General features: G+C 41.2%; 1 protein-coding gene across 8 annotated transcripts in view; it reads left to right on the top strand.

Annotated features, from left to right (window-relative positions):
- Positions 1–15,338, top strand: part of EYA2 (EYA transcriptional coactivator and phosphatase 2) — a 103,408-nt gene that overhangs the window by 313 nt on the left and 87,757 nt on the right. For 4 of the 8 annotated variants that reach the window (XM_075517316.1, XM_075517317.1, XM_075517323.1 and 1 more), the window contains exon 1: positions 190–254. The exons of 2 other annotated variants lie outside the window; for them this stretch is intronic. In XM_075517316.1, the coding sequence (XP_075373431.1) occupies positions 190–254 (65 nt within the window). Of the gene's footprint in view, positions 1–189; positions 255–411; positions 493–12,104; positions 12,342–15,338 lie in introns of those variants that run through there. 2 more of the 8 variants (XM_075517320.1, XM_075517321.1) reach the window with 2 other exon arrangements.

A 15,338-nucleotide genomic window follows, 5' to 3' on the forward strand; every position in this document is an offset into this window, starting at 1 on the left:
CCCTCGTGCTGCGTGGGCCGGCCGGGGCGCACCGCGGCGCTCCGCACCCCCGCGCAACCCGCGGGCTCCGGCGGGAGGCGCGGCGGGGAGGCGGGGGGGGTGGGCGCGCCTCGGGCGCAGCGCGGGGTGCGGAGCCGCCGCCCCGCTCCGCTCCGCTCCCTTCCGCGGGCATGCGCGCCTGCCTCGCACATGCTCACTGCGCCCGCAGCGGGCGCGCACACGCCGCAGCGCTGCGGCTCCGCGCTGCGCCTCCGGTGAGTAGGGGCAGGGGGGTACGGCCGCGGAGCGGCTTCTCCCCGCGCAGCGGTTCCCGCGCCCGCGGAGGGGGCCGGCGGCAGCGGGCTCCCGAGCAGGGCTTTGCGTGCCCGCGCTTAGTCCGAAGTGTGAAACCGGCTCCGCGCCTTACGCAGCGGCGCGGGGGGCACGGCGCTGCCGCGGAGCGAGGCGCTCGCCCCGAAACCCGTCGGGGGACGGCGGCGTTGGGGGAGCGAGGTGAGCTGCCCTCCGCGGGCGCGCAGCGGCTGTGGGCGCAGTGCGGTGCCCGGCGTGGCGTGCAGCGCGGCAGCGCCTTGGGGTCCTGCGCGCGGAGTTGCGGCCGAGAATTAGCCGAGCTGGGTAATTGATGCGCAGCGTAGCGCTTGACTTTGCCTCAAAACTGGCTTCGTTTGGTAATTATTTTAAAAACCGAAGCGTGCGTTTAAATAAAATGAGTTGGTGCTCTTTTTCGCGGTTGTTCATGTGAGGAAAACTTGCACTGTGATTTACGCTGTAAACTTTTTTGAGTGTTAAATTGTGCTTGAGCCCAGTGAATGGCCTCTAAAGGAAATTATTCATGGTATACAACTACTGTTTTTCAGGCATTTCCAATAATGATATATTCTGTTGTATAAAATTTTAATTGTTAAAATGCATATGGTTAAGCAATAAACAGTTTATTGGTCTACATCAAATTTATTAACAGGAATTTTGTTCAGCGTAGTATCAAATTCACATCTCCCTTAGCGCAGTTAAAGGCAATGGTGGCAATCGTTTATTGTTTAATCTTTCTTGTGGACTTTACTAAATTTACTGAGAATTTCTTATCTCTGCAATGCCATCCGTAGAGGGGTTCCCCCCCCAATGTATTGAGAAAGCATGTCTGAATTCTTTCTGCGTGTCTACATCTGTGTGTATTAGGGCGGTCTGGTCCCCAAAAGATGGCATATATTTAAACTAGTTGTTCCATGTCTAAACTAATGTTTCTTAGATCCTTTCATACATTTAGTGTTACATTGTTTTGTGTTATATGTTGCTACATACAGGATAAATTCTCTCTCCGTCCTTTTTGACGTGCGTAAACTATTTCTATTCTTAAACAAAGATGAATTTTTATTTCTACTTTGAAATTCAAGGCATCATGTGGCCTCAAATGTTACACATGCAAGTAGGAAGGACTTGCAGTACAAATGCCTTGGAAATAATCAGTGCTTGCAGCTTTGGAAACATTCCAGAAACTTTTTAAGCATGTTTTGAAAATTCACTTGAAATGGCACAGCAGCTGATAACTTGACTTAATTATTCCAACTTATGTCTCTTAAAAAAAAAAATCTTAATGTGTGATGCAGCATTAAATTGTGAAGTTATTGAGTCAAATTGTCCACGCAGTTCTTGTGCCTCTTCTACTCCCCCACCAACAGGTCAAAACATTTGGCTAAATAACAAGCAGTGTACTCTTTTGGTTTTAGGCTCATCGATTTGTTTTGCTTTGCTTTGTTTAGCCCGCTCCCCTCAGCTCATTTTCTTTTAAAATACTACGTAGAGACTTGATTCCCATGACTCACTAATCTTATCACCATTATTTGGTTGAAATGTTTGAAATGGGCTCCTGTTTCAAATATCTCACAACCTTGGCAGTCTTAAATTTCATTAGAAAAGCTTCATTAGGGAAAAATAAAAATGTTGTTGATAATTCCCCCTCCAACAATAAGTCCTGTATTCAACTGCATGATGTGTGTGGATACGCCTTGATTATAAAAAGGAATTAAACTCAGGTATTCATATGAAGAACTTGATCTCAGAATATTACTTAAAGAATCTTATGTGTTGCTGTGTTGTGGTGCTTAGGTGGTTGATATGCTAGATTTTTTCTGAAAATTAAAAAATTAACTATTAATCCTGCAAAAATTATTTGCATGTTTAATTTCAAGCCTGCAAGGCATCCTACTGAAGTCAGTGTGGCTGTATTTGTATGTCAGTGTGGATATGTACACACTGCTGACAAAGAAAACAATTAAAGAAGTTAGTAATTTTCTGCTGTCTTCCCAACTGTTATTTATGATGTGTAGTAGTAAAACAGCTATTCTGAAATCGGCTATAATTCTCTTCAGTAAGATTTGTTTCTTCGGTGCCAAATTTTGCAGTAACCAGATGGTTTTAAGGTGTCTTCAACTGGAGAACAAGCAAAAACAGTGCTGAAGACTAATTATTCCTTGCAGTAAATTTCTTCTGCAATAAATTCACACGTTGTTAGACTTAATCTGTGGAAATGATTGTTAAGATTACTTGTGCAGTGAAAAATGCTTTCAGAATTTTGTGAAAACTAGCAAAAGTTCTTAGAATGCTAAGAAAATATTTTTGAATTAATTTTGCCTGGCTGGAGTAACTTATATCAGGGACGAAGCTGTAAATACAAATCCTTTTCATAAACCATGGAACACTGCAGTTTTAATATGAAGATTTTTAATATATCCTGTAAGCGGAGGGGTCATTTGGTAGACCAAGTAGGGGAATCTTGTACTGGCGTTTCCAATGTATAGTTACCGTATGCATGTGTATTATTCACAGCAATAGCAGTATAAACTTGATTGGTACATGATGTAGTCTCCTGGACTAACAATCAGGTTCTTTTCATTAAATTTGACATTGTACTACATGGGACAGAAAAATAGTTATACCACGAAGGAACAAAAAATATGTTCAGAGTTATAAACAATGGCATATACAAAAGTAAAGCCATTCAGGTTTTAGATACATCTTCCTTTTCAGTGGCTTAATTTAGTAAAAAGTACAAGTTGGTGGTTTTTTAAGTGTATATCTACTTAAAAAAAGGTATAACTACTCAAACCTCTTGGCATAATATTCACTTTGATATAAACAGGTAGAACTCACCAAATCTCTTTCCCTCCCTTTTCTACTGACCATCCTGGCTGGGACTGTTTGTTAAGAGGTCTCATCAGAAAACAATTGTTCATGGCAGTCTAATTCTTAAAACAATACTTGATCTTTATTTGCAGATCTTAACTCGAGTAATGATGTTTAACAAACACCTTGTTTTAATCAGGTGAGGATAAGCCCCTCAATTAGGATGCAAATAATTGCTCATCTTGGTTGGGTCATTTGGGGCCTGGAGGTGTTGCCATTTGCAGGTAGATTTGGTGCTACCAGAGCACTGAAGCAGGAGGGAGGAGAAAGCGGGAATAAGGATTTAGGACTATGCAGTCGTCTTGCAAAATATTTTTTGATCACAGCGTACAAACCCAGATCCAGTTCCCTTCTTCGGCAAGCTGTTCAGTTGCTCTTGATTTACAGCTGAAAGAGGTGTGAGAGGAAAATTGGATCCAAAGTAGTGGTCACTGCATAGATGGTTCCAGTGAGTGTGTCACAGTCACAGAGTGAATATTTAATTAAAAATAGTCAAAGCTCTTTTCACTCACTCTTTCTACTTGGGCTTTAATTATGTATTTGAGTTATTTCAAAGGTGTGTAAAATGAGAGGAGAAAGACTACATGGGCATAATCCTTCCCATTTAAAATTATTTGTCTGCAGCTGCTTAAGTCCTGGCATTAGGAGTCACATATAAACATGTTTATTTAACATCAGCGTTATCTGTTAGATTGTACATGGTTCATTAACATGGAGAGAATACTTTTTGTTTAATAGTGTGTGGGAGCTGCCAGAGGTCAGAAGAGGTTGTTTGCCTGAAGTCGAGATGGCATCTTGGCTTTGCTCTCATTCTGTTTGTCACCTCTGCTGTCTCCGGGAAATATTTCATTAGTGCTGTGCTAACGTATTTTCCCTTGCATTTATGTACAGAGGCTCTGTGGAAAGCCAGAAGTCTGCTGCAGGGTTGCGATAATGTTTGTTGTAATTTGTGGAGGATTGTTTTAGTTGGGGTTTGGTTAGAAAAAGCAGCTTGGGAAAGGGAGGAGCAGCAGGGGAGAGGGGAGCCCGGGATGATGTTGTGCCCACGAAGTGTGTGGCTGTAAATCGTGGTATTTTACAGAATTGGGGAGATGGGGGGTCTGATGGCTTGAGAAGTTCAGAGCGTTTTGTGTGCCAGTGAATAATGTTTTGTTGGTGTGGCTGGGTCACAGTCAGACTCAAACCAGCTGTACCTGGTGGTGATGCTGAGCTGAGACTCAAGAGGAGAGGTGGCACCTCTGTCTGCAGGGCACAGAGCAGGAACGGGCCCTTCTGTCTTGACAAAGCTCGCAGGGTGCTGTCCGCTCTTTCTCCTGTTGACTAGAAACGTGCTGGGATATATGAAACTATCAGGGACACTGGAAAGACCTTGTGTAGAAGTAACAACAGCCTCAAGTTTGAAAAGGTTACTTAAAATGTTTTAATATGATTTATGTATACAAGCTAATAGCCATGCACTGCACGTGGTATTGAGGGAGAGGTGTGCACACACACACAATTTCCTTTTTTATTTGAGCTTCTTGAAAATGTTTCTGCATGTTTCTGACAAGTTGGTGAATTTGTCCAGCCCGATTTGGATGGTGGGGCCTGTTGGGCTTTTTTTGCCTTGGAGGGAGAAGATAATTTAAATTTCCATTAAAAAAAAAAAAAAATAGAAAATTGACTTCTATGATTTTTATCAAGCAAGGACCATAACCAAAAGGCATTGAATAAAATGAGCATTATTGTAGAGATCAAAGTGGCTGTGGAAGATGCAATGTGAATGAAGCATACCACAAATGTGCAGTTTTTTAAAAGCAAAACAGTAAAAATAGAAGGGATTTTAAAAAAAAATAAACTGAACTTCTGTGTTGATTATAAGTTGTAACTGAAGTACACTGAGGGCCTGAATATTGTTTTAAAAAAGCCAGAAAAACAGCTATTTCTGAAAAATAGTAGGTTCCCTTACAAGGGTAGAGAGAGAACAAAAATAAGTGTTATGTTGGGGGGGAATGTCTGGTGTAGGTTTTTTTTTTTTCTTTGAATTATTTTCAACAAGTACTTACTCTGTTCTGTATTTTTAAGAAATTATGTGGACAGCAATTTTGTTTCTTTACCAAGGCAGTGAAAACACCAAGAATCCTTTTTATAATTTGGAAAGAATGTCAAAAGAATGAAGTAGTTAAACCTAAGTGTATTAGATCATATGCCTTAAATGCATAAATAAGCATAACTGCAATCACAGAAACCAATGTTAAAACCACCAGGAAAACTCACCCACAAACCCTAATGACTTAAAGGGAATGACCTCAGCCATTGTGAAATTTGTGCCTATTTGTTGACTGACATTTTTTTGCAGAAGCAGAGTGTGTGTTTCGTTGGGGTGTGGGATTTTGTTGTTTGAAAGACTGCTGGGGGTTTTTTTTGTTGTTGCTGCCAGATTTGAATACAAAGAGTGAAAATGGGATTGACGCCGGGAGAGCCTGCATATGATTTGGGCCTTAGCAATTTGAAAAGCAGGTGAAGGGTGTGTTATTGATGGACAGAGACTGGTAGAAATTGATTGAAGTTTGTTCTTCAGATGTTAGAAACTTCCTTGATGATAGCCCATTTCAAACTTATTCCCAGCTGGTTTCCTCTTAAGGAAATGAAGGTTTAAAGTATTTGGTTACAAACCTGAGATTTCTTCACATCCGTGTCTTTGCCTGAGTGCTGCATGAAATGCTGGTGTCATTCATCTCCCCTCTGCTTTTTGGAGAGGAAATTGATGCACGGTAGAACCTCAACTTGCCTTTGCTGCAACACCACTTAATAATTCAGGGAAATGGAAGTCTTGAATTATTTCAATAATAATAGACTTCTTTGGGAATGTTTTTAAATAAACCAGTGCTACAGACTGCAAGCCTGGCCAGAGCCAAGTCGCTCTGCAGACAAGATTTCTCTCTGCTGCCTGTTCCTGGCAGTGGGCTCCTACTTTTCTGGGTTGCAGTAATTAAAGAAGGTCCAGATTTAATTGCCCCTTCTTAGATGTGCGGAAAGGTTTAAGAAAATTGGTAATTTTATGCTGTTGGTGCCTAACTCTAGGCATTCAGTCTTGTGGTGCAGAAATTGTCATTTGCTATCCCTGCTTTTGAGAAGGAGAACAGCCCAGCTAAATACATAAATAAAAACCCTAAATAAAAAGAACAATTTTATGCCAGTCAGCCGAGATAGTAACTAGTTAACCCACAGAGAGCTGACATCTCACTCTATGCTGGAAAGGGCAGACTTCACAGAAAAACTCAACCGGAGTAGGAAAGCCTGGTACTTCCAAACAAAGACAAGGGACGTGGGGAGAATTTCTTAAACTCAGCAAATGCCTTAAAAACTGGAAATGCCACTAGGATTACTCAGGCACCCACAAGAAACAGTGAGGGGAAAGTGGGGCAGGCATCTGAAATTTTTTTGTTTTTTAAATAGGTTGAGTAAGCAAAGCAATCTGGGGGCCCCAGTTATTTACAACTTGGTCTGCGCACCACGCAGAGAGGCTCATCAGCTGTCTTAAAGGCAAGTTTTGCATCTATTGCAAATTGCGTCTTTTGATGACACGTTTGATTCAGCTTTTTGCCATTTAATTGTCCTACAGCTACTTTGAAATAACTTTGATCCATTTTGAATATAGATCTGTATCAGCAGTTTGATTCCCCTTGTGACAGCTCTTCTATGCTAAATTACCATCTTTAGAGTTTAATTGTAACTATCTGATGATTCTTTGTAAGTCAAGTAAAAATGTATTTACAAAATATTTTACTTTCAGTAAATGTTGACAATGTGTACTTCGGTTTTGTAAAGTACTGCTATGCAAATTTATTATTTTTCCCATTTCTGTGGCTGAAACAACTCAAAATCTTGTTTAGAATTGAGCAATACTTTTTATTTGAAAAAGATTGTTTTTCCACCCTTTAACAAACTAAAAAGCACCATTTTTTATGAAACACGACACTTTCATAAGTAAAGCATTGGAATGTTATATCTCCTGTGTCCAAATTTTCCCTTTTTTAATAGGCTAACTTTATTTTTTGAATTTGGAAAAGCATGGGTTTTGCTAGCTTACATTTGGTAAGTGCCATGTTGATACTACTACTCTCCACTGAGATACAGAGTTAGGAGTAAGTCAGCCTTAATGCTTGTAGCAAAATAGATAAATTTTCTCCTTCCTTGTGTTTAACTGTGGGTAAATATATTAGATCCTGTCCTGATGCCACTACAGTTCTCAATCATTTCACTCAAATAAGGATTGACCCCTTATTGAGAGGGAGCAGTTTTAAATCTTATGTACTTGTTGCACAAGTGCATTTAAAAAAAAAAAAAAAAATTAAAAAAAATCACATCGTAAGTGCTGTGAATGCAAGTCCCATTGACTTCTTCAGTGCCTGAGCCTTGCAAAACAGGAGCAGAAATCGCCGTCTTTCTGTGGTATCCACACTCATAGGCCTTATTTGCAACTCGGCAAAGGTTTTCAGCAGCAGTTAGCAAAAGCTGACAAATCCACGTCGGGTGGGAAGCCAGTACATGTCCCTGAGAGGGAGGTACTGCAGCCCCTGCGGTAACAGTGGATGTAACCTCTTGCACCGAAAGACCTTTGCAGTGGTGTGACTTAGTACTTGGTATAACATCTCCTCTGACCTAATACTCTTAAGTGTGTTGGTGGAGTTAGGTGTGTAGCAGGAAAATAAGGCAGGCACTAATTTTATTTTTATTTATTGAAATAAAATTATCAAGATCCTCATTCTGTTTAGCCTTGGTAGCCTGTTGTGTAAATATCTATTTTAGAGGAATATTGTTTTTAATAAAATTCAGTTCTCTCTGAATAAGAGGCAAGCTGAGATCTCTGACCTAAAATATGTAATCGTTCAGCAATGCTGTAAATGTGTGTAACCCTGTACAAGGCAATGTAAGATATCTTCTGTATGAAAACTGTGACAGACCTTTGCTGTCTCTCCTTAAAACGTCTTTGCCCTCTTCAATTTATCTGCACCTGAAAGTTTTAAGTTGTGGTTCGAAAGAAGGTGTATTCTGCCTATTATGTATGATTTAATTTTGTTTGTTTGGCAACCATCCTTCCTGTTCACTGCAGCAGATGAATATAATATGGGGAAGAGAAATGGATGAGGAGGGGGAATAGGGAAGCAGACTGAGTCTTCTGTAAAATATTTGAGATCCAGCAAAACTTCTGGGCTAGGTTAGTTTTGAAATACCACTTATGCCCCCCTGGAAAGTAGGGGTGTGGGGTGGAGACAAATGCTTCGTTTGGAATTGAAAGTAATAAAGGATGCTGCTGCTAAAAGTCAGATGCATTGATGTTGGAGCCTGGTGCTTTCCTTAAAGCCTTCTCCTTCCCCCAGTCCCCCCACCACAAATCAGAATAATTGTATCACAACAGCAGTTTAACTGTATCTGTGGTGGAGCGGGATGGTAGTTTAACGATGCACAGAAGCATTGTGCCCTGGTTTAGGACAGGAAGTGGAAAATGAATATTGTTTTGAACTTTAACTTTGTGAGCAGACAGAAAGTAATTATTGGAGCTGGAACTCCCCCGGGAGAAGCGGGGGAGTGATGCACTGTGATTGTAAGCAGCACTGCGGGATCTTAAATATCTAGTCGTGTTTAATGCTTTGGTTTTACATTTCTGCTTTTTAATTGATCTTCTGCTCCTCATTTTTTCCTTGGCAAATAGAGGAATAAACAATTGCATGTAGTCTTCATGTACTGTATTTATTGATAGACACCCTCCCACCTTCCCTTTGGTGGTCGGGCAGGACTCTTAAATTTCTGTCTTGGTCCTGGTGTTACTTTCAGTTGTAAAATGAACTCTTTCACTGCCTGGGTTACTTAATGGGCCTATTATAACATGGAAAATTGACTTAATTGTTGATTAAGAGCACATAATTGTATGTGAAGCCATTTACTCAAGAAGCTGTAAGCCACTTGTGCAGTATTTAGTATTAATTATAAACTATAGAAGTTTCTGTCTTATAAAGTAGAAAACCCCACTGAAATGGCACAAAGTCTGCATAGTTGTGAAGTTAACATTTTTAGTATCAACTTTTTAATAACATATTACTATTAAAATATTACTGACCACTTTCTAGAAAAAAAAAAGAAAAAAGGCAAATCTCTGCCTTCTCTGAATGTGTTTGCCATATTTCAACAGCCTGCGACTTAGGCAAACTACCTAAGTTTTTTGGGCTTTTTTGCTCTACTTTGGCTGCTACTTTACAAGTTCTTCAACAAAGAATAGTCAGTGCAACACTTCAACTTTTCTTACAGACTGTGGTATCTTCTGCAGATTTTAAAAATACTGTTCCCTATTAAGTTAAATAATTAAAGGGAAAAGATTTTTTGCTAACTTTTTGAAGGTGATACTTCTGCCTATGGTAGGTACATGTTTTTTGGTTCTCATAAAGGAATAATTTGTTATTTTAAAAATAACATTTAAAACGTAAAAGTATATTAATTTTCAAATTAAAATTCAATACATGTTCTTTATGATAATGTCTCCCTGATCAAGTTCACGGGACTATTTTAATCTTGTGTTAACACAGTTGTGGGATTCTTTATTTGTGGTGAAGTTTTAAAGGTAGTAAAATTAAGTCACTTTAAAAGAAAATTGTGTGATGATTTATTGTAGCAGAGTAGGCAAAATTCCTCTAAAGATTTTAATATCTTCCACCTGGTATAGAAACGAAAAGAAAATATTCTTTAGCTGGTGACTAATTTGTCACTAATACCCAGGGGTTCCTTCATTACAATGCAAAGATGTCAGTTTTAAGAGAAACGTACAGTGAAAAAAACGAGTGCAACTTCCTGTTGCAGGCACTTACAAAAAAGAGAGAAATAAAGGTCTGGAAAGCAGCTGAAGTGGTGTGAAGGAAGGCTCTCAAGCTATCAATCAGGGCAAAATGTTTGGGGAAGGATTTTACCTGCAGGCTTCAGTGGAATTCATTAGGACATGTTCGAGGAGGAAAGTCACTCAATACGACTCCAGAGGAGGAGCTCTGACATGCGGTAATACCCAGGCTGATGCTCAGTTCGCCTCCAAACTGCACGTACTGCATCTTGGTAATTGTTTGAGGAGGAACCGTATTGTTAAAAAAGTCACACTCTGCTTACTGATGGCTTTTATACTTTATCACGATGTTAAATGAATTGGGTCCAAGACTTATAGTTCAGATGAAAATGCTGCTAGAGGATATCTGCAGCTACTGACAACTCAAACCTGACGGCAAAGGTCACGGTGTCTCTGCCACATCAGTGTCTCAACAAAGTCATTTTTCCCAGCAGAGAACTATTCCAGTGTCCAGACACTTGCATAGCGTCATCACTTTGCCTTTTGCTGCAATAACAAAACTTGGACTCCCCTCCTGTCCTTCCAGTACTGCAGTTTCACAACAGCTCAGTATAAGGAGGGGGGAGCATGAGCCTTTGCAATACCAGGAGAGAGCGGAATGAGGATTTCGGTCTCCCTCCCTTAGGAAACCAATTCTGCACTCATGTCGTATGCTAGTAGGCACAGAAAAATGTGAACGTGAATATTGGATAGAAGACATCTCCTTATGACCAGCTTTAGAAATGCAAAATAGGCGATTGACAACGGCAGCAAAGCGTAGGCCTGTGGCAGCAGAATATCTGCAAGCAGCCTCTGTTGTCCACTTTACTGATGCAAGAATCGCAGCAACTGCTCTGGTTTCCACTGCAGGAGTGGATGCTCTTGGATGGAGCAGATTATCACTATCCCGGGCTCCTGCAGCAGCAGCAATCTAGCTTCTTGAGGACTTTCTGGTTTACTCTTCCCCTACTTTTTAGTACAACCCAAAAAGTCAAGTAGGAAGTGCATTAGTAGTAAATGTCTATGACAGAAGTAATAGTTCAGTGTTAGGACTGCAGTAATGTTAGAGATTTGGGAAAAAGTAGTCAGTACTGCACCAAACAATGTACATGTTGGAAACCATGCATGACAACTTTGTGGTAAAAGTATTTATGTAGTGGGGGGGAAGCCTGGCATGTCCTGCAGACTCCAGGCCATGTTAACACAGCTCTCTGTTTCTTGTTGGAGAGTAAGATTTAATCTCAGCCATTCTATGGTTAGTTGCAGAAAAGGAAGATTTTATGTTCTGTCAGAAGCACATTATTGGAAGGGAAATTTATTGGTTTTGCTATGTTTCTTTCAGGTTTAGTGTATTCTTCAGTCAGAGCACTGAGGTGAATAAGAAACATTTTTGTATGTGTCGTGGGTTGACCTTGGCTGGTGGCCAGACACCCACCCAGCTCCTCTCCCGCTCCCCATCCTCAACAGGTTTTGGGGAGAAAATAAGACAAAAAAGCTTGTGGGTCAAGATAAAGACAGGGAGATCACTTACCAATTACTGTCACAGGCAAAACAGACTTGACATGGGGAAAATTAATTTATTGCCAATTAAAATAGCGTTGGATGGTGAGAAACAAAGGCAAGAACTAAAACAACTCTGCCCACCCCCTTTCCCAGGCTCAACTTCGCTCCTTCATTCCCAATTCCTCTACCTCCCCCAGAGTGGCGTGGGGGGTGGGTAATGGGGGACTGCAGTCAGTATATAACCTTTCCTTTCTACCACTCCCTCTTCCTTCTCACACTTCTCTCCTACTGTAGTGTGGGCTCTCTGTGGGCTGCAGTTCCTGTCAGGAGAACTGGCTCCGGCCTGGTCTCTCCAGGAGCTTCAGGGGAATCTGCTCTGGCGCCTAGAGCACCTCCTTCCCGCCTTTCTCTCAGGCCTTGGTGCAAGGCTGTTTCTCTCACATTTTTCCTTTCTGCCATGCCGAATTTTACCTTTTCACAGAGGTGCCACCGGCTTCTCCGATGGGCTCAGCCAGGTCCTGCTGTGGGTCTGTTGTGGAGCCAGCTGGAACCGGCTGGAACTGGCATGGGGCAGCCCCTTACCTCTCCTCACAGAGGCTCCTGCAGCCCTCCCTGCCAGCACCTGGGTACAGACACCCAGTACAGTATGACAAAATCAGCACTTTATTAATTCATATCGGATTGTGATCTGGAGTGATTGCACATCCCATCCGGTGGTAATCGCTGTGGGTTTTAAAGCGTTTTACAACAGGGAAGGAAAGGGAAGGGTGAGACAGAAGGTCAGCCTTGCTTATCCTGCGTCCCACCTGAGGTAAGAGACAAGCCTGATAATAAGAAGCGGTCCCTGGTCGTTGAAAGCTAAAATTAGATCCATCTTTTCAAAAGTCTCTGAGTTGATGCTAAAAGGCTATTCGGGCATCTTGTGGGCACAAGTCATCCTGCATGGAAAATTGAACTTGTGCTTTACTAATGTTTAAGGACTGATTTTTTTCAAAAATAATCTAATTGCACTTGTATAGTAACATGCTGGCTGTTGAAATGTGTTGTCATCTTTTAAATGACTACCTGAACTAGGGACATGTCTTTTCCATGTTCAGGATCTTACATTTGCTAGATCTGTTTTCCTGAGAAGGTTTTTTGGGTTTAAGTTGCTTGTAATTTTGTAACTGCTCTGGAGATGGCAAAGGCTACTGCAGGGGACTTGCCCTTCTCCCCATCTTTCCAGAGGCCAAGTCTTTTTATACATTTGGGGTTTTTTGCATGTGTTCTATTAATATTCATATCAAGAGCGTAGAAAAAGGTGAGATGGTCTTGCTGTCAAATGGTGGCCATCCTCTGATTTTAATCATGTGTCCAGGGCTTAAATAACATTTAAAATTTCCTTCAGATGTTGGGCCTCAGGGCTTTTCAAGCCATTAACCTGAAGCTTGTATGGCTTCATTCTTCTACCTGACTTACGCTACAAAGGAAGATCTGTGTTCAGTTCCTTATGATCCACTTGCTGTTCCTGTTGGTGATGGCGGCTCTGCGCCTAGGAAGAGCCTGGAGTATGCAGGAGGGTTTGTCTGAGGAGGGCAAAGGATCCTGCTGTTCTCGGTGGAAGTAAGTTTACTTTGAGAGGGATCTTGCCAAGGATTTGCTTGTAGCTGCTAACAAGGTGGTCAGTGAAGATGACTGCATGGTGCTAGTGTTATTGCACGTATTAATGTGCCAGATGCTCTGTTGGCAAACTAAAATTTTGTTGGGCTTCTTTCCTCTTCTCAAGAGAGCCTTAGATTTATACTTTTGTCCTGGGAAGCAAGTTAGAAAAGTGATTTGAACGGCAGTCAGCTCAGGAGAGAGCTCTATGTGAGCATTTTTATGCTTAACCTGACAGGCCAAAGTCTTGCCCCAAAATATTGTCTGCCACTCTACAAAGAAACTGTCAGTCTTTCATTAATCATTCAGTGGTCCTTTAACTATATGGTAAACAAAACCCACCAAGCCTGTGTTGTCCTGCTTGCAGCCAGTTCTCTTTTGCTCAACACCTCATGCAGAACTTGGTTTGAAACCCAATCTAGCGAGGTGCTGCCTCCCCCAGCAGACATACTATTAATGGCCCTGATGTCTCCTTAATGAAAGGGTTTTGTTGTGCCAACATGATGCTCTCTGTCCTTCCTCAAATGGATGTTCTCTGTGTTGATGCAGATACCATTACCAGAAGAAGTAGTATGGAACCTGCAATCTTGTGGTCACTGGAACTTAAAATTCTGTAATTATTCTTGGCATATACTCTTAAACGTCAGTGCATACTGGGCTTTTTTCAGAGTCACTGAAAATCAAGCCCTGAGTTGCGTCATGGTTTTTTTTGTAGTGCCTCAAATGGTTGATACACCCTTGTGACCTTCAGAAGTGCAGTTTGGATTGTAATCCACAAATCAAATGTTAGTAAAGAAGAAATAGCTGGGATGTGACTTGTGGAGGCATTTTTCAGATGGTCCCCTGAGAGTGAACAGTGAAGTGCTTAGAAGTTAGAGTATTACATATGCAAAGGGGAAGCCAGGGTTTAGTTGCCAGAATCTGACTACTTTAACTTGCGAGTTGACTGAATATAGGTATGCTTTACCCTGAAGTCTTAGCCTAGAAGTTACGCAGCAGTTCCCAACACTGTAAATTTGAAGATTTCCAGGCTCATTTAAGTGCTGTCAACCAAGGCTTGTGTTCGGTCTTAAGCATTTTTCACTTCAGTTAGGAAGGCCTGAAATAATCAGTCCTTGGAAAGGAAGCTGTGTTATCCTGACACGAGTTTAAAAGAAATATTTCTCCCAGATTGTAAATGTCCAAAATACACTGCTCAAATTTGTTCTGCTCAATGTTAACTTACAATGGTGAAGGTAAGTGACTGTAAAGTCAATTTTCATGTTTAATTAGTTGTATGCATGATTCATATGTTTTTTATTCTCATTCCAATTCCTTGCCAGCCTTGTATTTTTATACTGCTGTGAATCTGTGAGTTTGTATTTCAAGGCAGTACTTGTGGAGTGATGGCCACTGGCTCTCATCTTTCATGGACATACTAAGTGCATTTTTGATCTGAGGATTTTGATTCTCTAGATACTGACAACTCAGATTTATTGGGGGGGGGGGGGTGTGTGTACAAAAGAGATATGATCCGGTTGTCTTTAACAATGCATGTAATCTCAGAAGAGTAAAACCCTATGCTTATCCCTTAAAAAGCTCTTCAGAAAAAGAATTGCATGGAGGAAGGAACCTGCCAAGCTTTCTTCTGCTCAAAAACGCTTACAAGTACCCTGTAGCCAGCCACTATGTTCACTGATACTAAACACCAGTAAGCAATCTCCCACCAATTCCTAAATGCTATTTAATTTTCTGGTTATCTAGTAGGGCTTTTTGGCTCTTTTTTTAACTGCAGTAGATGGCTGCCAAGGTATATGCATGACATGAAGTAAACTCCCAAAGTAGTTTGATACCCCTGCAAATAGGACAGTGCTGCAAATACCTAAAGTAGATGTCAAGTAAGAATTGCTGACTCGACGTCTGCACATGAGTGTAGTTTATGGATTAGGTGGGGGTGGGCACAGTCCTCAAAGCCTTGTTAAATTAATCTGTTTGTCAGTTAACATTAAAATAGTAAAAGTGATGCCAACTTCAACTGTATTGGAGTATTTAATTGTAGTCCTGTGTTTACAGGGAAGTACAGGTAGCTGTCACCTAAGCAGTGGAGTAATTTGGGCAGACTGTCTTACTTGGCATTAGAACTACAGTCACCCTGCAAGCAATGGGACCCTCCTTACAGCAGTCGTGTTGA

The sequence above is a fragment of the Mycteria americana genome, chromosome 14 (genome assembly GCF_035582795.1).
Source record: "Mycteria americana isolate JAX WOST 10 ecotype Jacksonville Zoo and Gardens chromosome 14, USCA_MyAme_1.0, whole genome shotgun sequence".
Classification (NCBI taxonomy): domain Eukaryota; kingdom Metazoa; phylum Chordata; class Aves; order Ciconiiformes; family Ciconiidae; genus Mycteria; species Mycteria americana.